The sequence below is a fragment of the Solanum tuberosum genome, unplaced genomic scaffold (genome assembly GCF_000226075.1).
Source record: "Solanum tuberosum cultivar DM 1-3 516 R44 unplaced genomic scaffold, SolTub_3.0 scf00298, whole genome shotgun sequence".
Lineage (NCBI taxonomy): Eukaryota > Viridiplantae > Streptophyta > Magnoliopsida > Solanales > Solanaceae > Solanum > Solanum tuberosum.
In genome coordinates, this window is record NW_006239219.1 from 277,839 (window position 1) to 282,327 (window position 4,489).

Below are 4,489 nucleotides of genomic sequence, written 5' to 3' on the forward strand. Positions count from 1 at the left end.
ATATAATGAAGTCTGAAGAAGGCCAGCTTTCCTTGCTTCAAAATTTATAGTGGTTTTCTTACTTCTTGCTCTCATTCTGCATCCTACAGGCATGTGCTAAAAGGATAGAAGGTGATGAATCAGGGCACAAACATTGCACTGGACAGTATTTTGATTATTGGCACTGCATCGACAAATGTGTAAGCTCCCTTATCCATCTGTTTAGCATAAGCAGTTTAGGGGTGTGCTGCCTCTTGTTTCTTTTCTCCATTTTTTATTTGTTGTTTTCTAACCTTTTCGCGGCACTGTTTACACAGGTTGCTTTGAAGTTATTTGACCACCTCAAGTAACAAGGATATAAGTTGTTGATCCCTTGCAATTTATCTGCTTTTTCGTTGTTGAACAAGTCATTACCATATTATTCCTCACTGTGCTGCTGACTTGCAACCCTTTCAATCAACTTGGTTGCTGCATGGAAAATTTTGAACTATGCACATCTTAAAAAATGATTAATAAATTATACTCGTGGGTTAAATTTTTTGAACCCTTTATTTGTTCGAATTATTGAGCATCTCCCAGATGTTATTCCGTGATGGCTTCATGGGGGAAAACGTCTTGTCTGGTGCTCACTGAATCCTGCGCATATATTGATGAATGAGTTATTTTGAGTAGACAGAAGTGCAAATGCAGTCAGCTGCTTGTTCTATCCACTGTATTTGTGGGTTTTCGTTTGCACTTTACTCGTTGTACTGTATGTTCCTTCTTATTTGGTCGATGGAGAGGTAAACAAGTATCGAGCGAAATGATTATGTGATTATGTTCACTCACTATACTGGGGAGGGGTATAGCCATTAGAGTTTATGAAGAGAGAGGAGACATCTTATCCAAAATGAATCGTTTCAGTCTTGTCTCAAAAATGGCTAAAAATATGGCCATGTAAAAAGAAATTTTAGCCTACGTATTAACTTTATTCATGTTGGAAAGGAAAATATTTAAGTAATGGTTGAAAAGTGCAAATTGATAGAGTTATCTCTTTTTTCAGACAATCAATTCTAACCTATGCTCTATTTTACTCTCCAAATATAGAGTTATTTATTTTTTCAGACAATCAATTCTAACTCAATTTTCTATTTTACACTCTAAAAAATAATCTTCCTCTCTCTCCTAAATATTATATTATTATTTCTATTTCTATTTCATTTTCTTATTTCATAATATAAATTCGTTCTTTTTTTTTCAAAATAACCCTATTTAATTTTCATGTAATATAAAATTTTTAATTTTAAAAATTCTTTATTTAATATAAAATTATATTTTATTGTAAATTTTAAAGAACAACTACGAAAAATTGAAAAAAGAAAATCAACAAGCACAACCGCAACCACAAACACAACAATTCTCTAGATCATACACTATCTTTTTTCAAAATATTGTTAAATTTGAAAACGACCTACCGAATTACTAAATTATTATTGTGATTTTAAAAATCATTATGTTATGTATTGTATTGTTATCTTGTATTTAAATTATTATGTCATGTATTGTATTTTTAAATTAAAATTTTCATTTTATCATTTAAATTTTGTGCATTCTTCATAGTGAAGATCAATAATGATATCAAATTATCTCTTAAAATGACGAAAATTGAAAAAAACATATTAAAAATATTGTTTATTCGGGATGAAAGTGGTATATATTAAATAATATATTTTTAAAAATATTGTATTATATTTAAAAAGAATTATGAATATTAGAAATTTAATCTTAGTCTTGTATGAAAAACAATATGTTAGTTACAAATAATAGAAATAATATTAAAATAATGAAAAGGTGAAATAGAGAGGTGAATAGTAGTTCTCCACACCTCTCTATAAATAGAGAATAGAGAACTTTTTAGAGAGTGGTTGGAGACTCAATTTTCTATTTTACTCTCAAAATATAGTGAATGGAGAGTAAAATAGAGTGGGGTTGAAGATGGTCTAAGAAGTACCAAATTTCAATGGACATCACCACTTTACCTCACATGATAGGTTTTGAAATGCAATTGTGGCAAATCAATAAATAAAATTGTCTCATCTCTAATTGATAAAATAATTTAAATCTTTGGACAAGACTATTGATGTAATTTAACATCGTTAGTACAATGCAAATGATCTCCGTTTAGATACCTAAAAAGAGCAAGTAAGCGTACATTTTAATAATCCTAATTGGGCAATGAACGCACTATTGTCGTCCATGGAGATGGATTGATATGAGAATTTTTACTTCTTACCTAGTCATTTCTATTTGAATCGTTCAACGAGCGTTGTAACAATCTATTCAACACTATCTGGTCCTCTAATACCCGGTAAAGGATTAATTTCATAAATGATCTTCGTAACGTATTCTTGATTTTTTAACCCCATATAATAAGAAGTTCAAGAACTAGCTTCTTGCTTTAGAAAATTTGTTAGGCAAAGTTTTTGTTGCTCATCGGGCATATATTAGTTTTTACTATATAATATAATTTATTATATTTCAGTACAATGAACTTAAATTGATCACAAGTTATACCTTACCGACAATAAACACATAGATAAAACTTTTGTTGTCCATCAAAGTTCTAACTTTTCCTTTTCCTACAAGTCAAAAGTTTAAAATATTTCAAGATAGTGAACATGCTCAATTGACCATAAATTCGACTTTATAGGCAACAAAACTTCTTCCTTACAATTTTTTTGAACTTAAAGTTATATATTTTTAAGAAGTTAACAAAAACACAAAATTGGACACTTTTTGATACGCCGTGCCTCATTTCATGGGTAAAAGTTAGAAGACCAATTCAAAAAGCCCAATAGAAAAGCCTTTTCAATTTAAGTCTCTCTCTTCTGTCTCCTCTTCACCATTCGCACCTCATTCTAAGAAAAGTCAGGTTTGCTCTTCTTCTACGCATTTGATCTGCTTCCTCTTTATGTGTTCATTCGATCTGCATATTAGGTTTTATTATTACATTTTGTTTTGTTTTTTTCTCACATATGGAGAATTATGTTTTTTTAATCGTTTTCGCACTTATTAGCTGGTTAATTTTGTATTGATTAGTGTAAAAATTGCATTTGCAGGTGAATTTGTAGAATCAAAGTCTTCGTATCCAATATCTCGTTGCCATGTGAGTACTGTTGAGCTATTGATAATGAAACTATTCTCTCTTTATCAAAGTAATTTAATTTTGATGTGATTTATGTGTCTCATTTCGTTTGTACAATCCATAGGATTTCACTGTTAACGAGTAATTTATTGAATTTTACTATAGATGATGGTGTTCTCCTTACTATATATGTATTATGTGACTGTGATTTTTAATTAGTTTTTCAATTATACACTATGGAAATTGTGATTTCCTAAATAATTTATATAAAATTTTGATCTGGTACAGTAAAAAAATAGAAATAAAATCGTCATCTTTATTTTGTCAAAAAGCAAAGTGTTAGACTAAACCAACTTGAGGTTTGGTTGTTAATTGGACCTCTATGTTGAGAGAAATGAAGTTGCTGGTGCCTGGTAATCCTATCGTAATTTTTTTTGTTGTTGTGATTTTTCCCATTGTTTATATAATGTAGAAAAACAGTAGTTCATTTATGCTTGCGGCTACAATAGGAGAGGAAGAAGTTGTTTGTTTATACTCAAAATGTTGTTAGCTTTCTAATGTGCAAAGAATTACCATTTTTAGTATGTCTATTTAAAACACATTGACGAGCTAATATTCCCAAGTAGACGGATGGATTATGTATCTCTCCGAGAAGCACTACATCATTTATTGAAATACCTTCATGGGGTTTGATTGGAGAGTGGGTGTGAGTGTCCTAGAACCAAATTTATCCTGTTATTTTTGGATTCGATTATTAAACTTTCTACATCAATGTCATGGGACTAAAATCTTCAACCATGTTAGTTTGCTATCTTCTATTTCTTTTGTTGCATCGAACATTTTAAAATTTTAATTCTCTAGATCTTAGATATTTATCTCTAAAAATAAAAAATACTTAGAAGTTTTTTAATAATATGCAGAGACTTCAAGTGTGCTGCAGATTCCAACACATCTATATATGTGTGTATGCGCATATCAGGCGATTAGCATGTATATGGCGCCATGCTGAACATATGCACACTTACTGAAACTTCAACAAATTCTACTTGATTTCATGTGTTAATCAAAAGTGATTTAAGCCTTTGACACAATCCTTATCCTATTCCTTCCTCTGATGCAACAGCTAATTATTTAACCTTATTCGTTCATTGGTGCAACTTCATGTATTAAAGAATACTTTCATGTGTCAATTCTAATAATTTGTACGCAACTACATATTCTACCCTATTTGATTCGTTTACAATTCTATCCATTTATTAGCCCGTAGTGGATAGTATTATCTAGTGTAGAGCAAAGTTTTTGAGTGTGCATTCCGTGTTGAAACCTTCCATAAGTGCTTTGTCAAAGGCTCAACTTCTTTGATTGCTTTTTTTTTTTTTTTTTTTT

The 4,489-nt window shown here is 30.3% G+C and overlaps 2 protein-coding genes across 6 annotated transcripts in view; both read left to right on the top strand.

Moving 5' to 3' along the window:
- The window catches only part of LOC102600408 (cytochrome b-c1 complex subunit 6), a 7,581-nt gene extending 6,887 nt beyond the window's left edge, over positions 1 to 694 (top strand). For 3 of the 4 annotated variants that reach the window (XM_015314408.1, XM_006359339.2, XM_015314409.1), the window contains exons 4-5: positions 90 to 179; positions 297 to 683. In XM_015314408.1, coding sequence (XP_015169894.1) covers positions 90 to 179; positions 297 to 329 — 123 coding nt within the window. In that variant the 3' untranslated portion in view covers positions 330 to 683. Of the gene's footprint in view, positions 1 to 89; positions 180 to 296 lie in introns of all 4 variants that reach the window. The other variant, NM_001425401.1, reaches the window with a different exon arrangement.
- A 2,094-nt stretch (positions 695 to 2,788) lies between these two features.
- LOC102599860 (cytochrome b-c1 complex subunit 6-like) overlaps positions 2,789 to 4,489 on the top strand; it is a 4,279-nt gene continuing 2,578 nt past the window's right edge. Inside the window, exons 1-2 of one of the 2 annotated variants that reach the window (XM_006359337.2) lie at positions 2,789 to 2,890; positions 3,078 to 3,124. In XM_006359337.2, the coding sequence (XP_006359399.1) occupies positions 3,123 to 3,124 (2 nt within the window). In that variant the 5' untranslated portion in view covers positions 2,789 to 2,890; positions 3,078 to 3,122. Of the gene's footprint in view, positions 2,956 to 3,077; positions 3,125 to 4,489 lie in introns of both variants that reach the window. The other variant, XM_015314410.1, reaches the window with a different exon arrangement.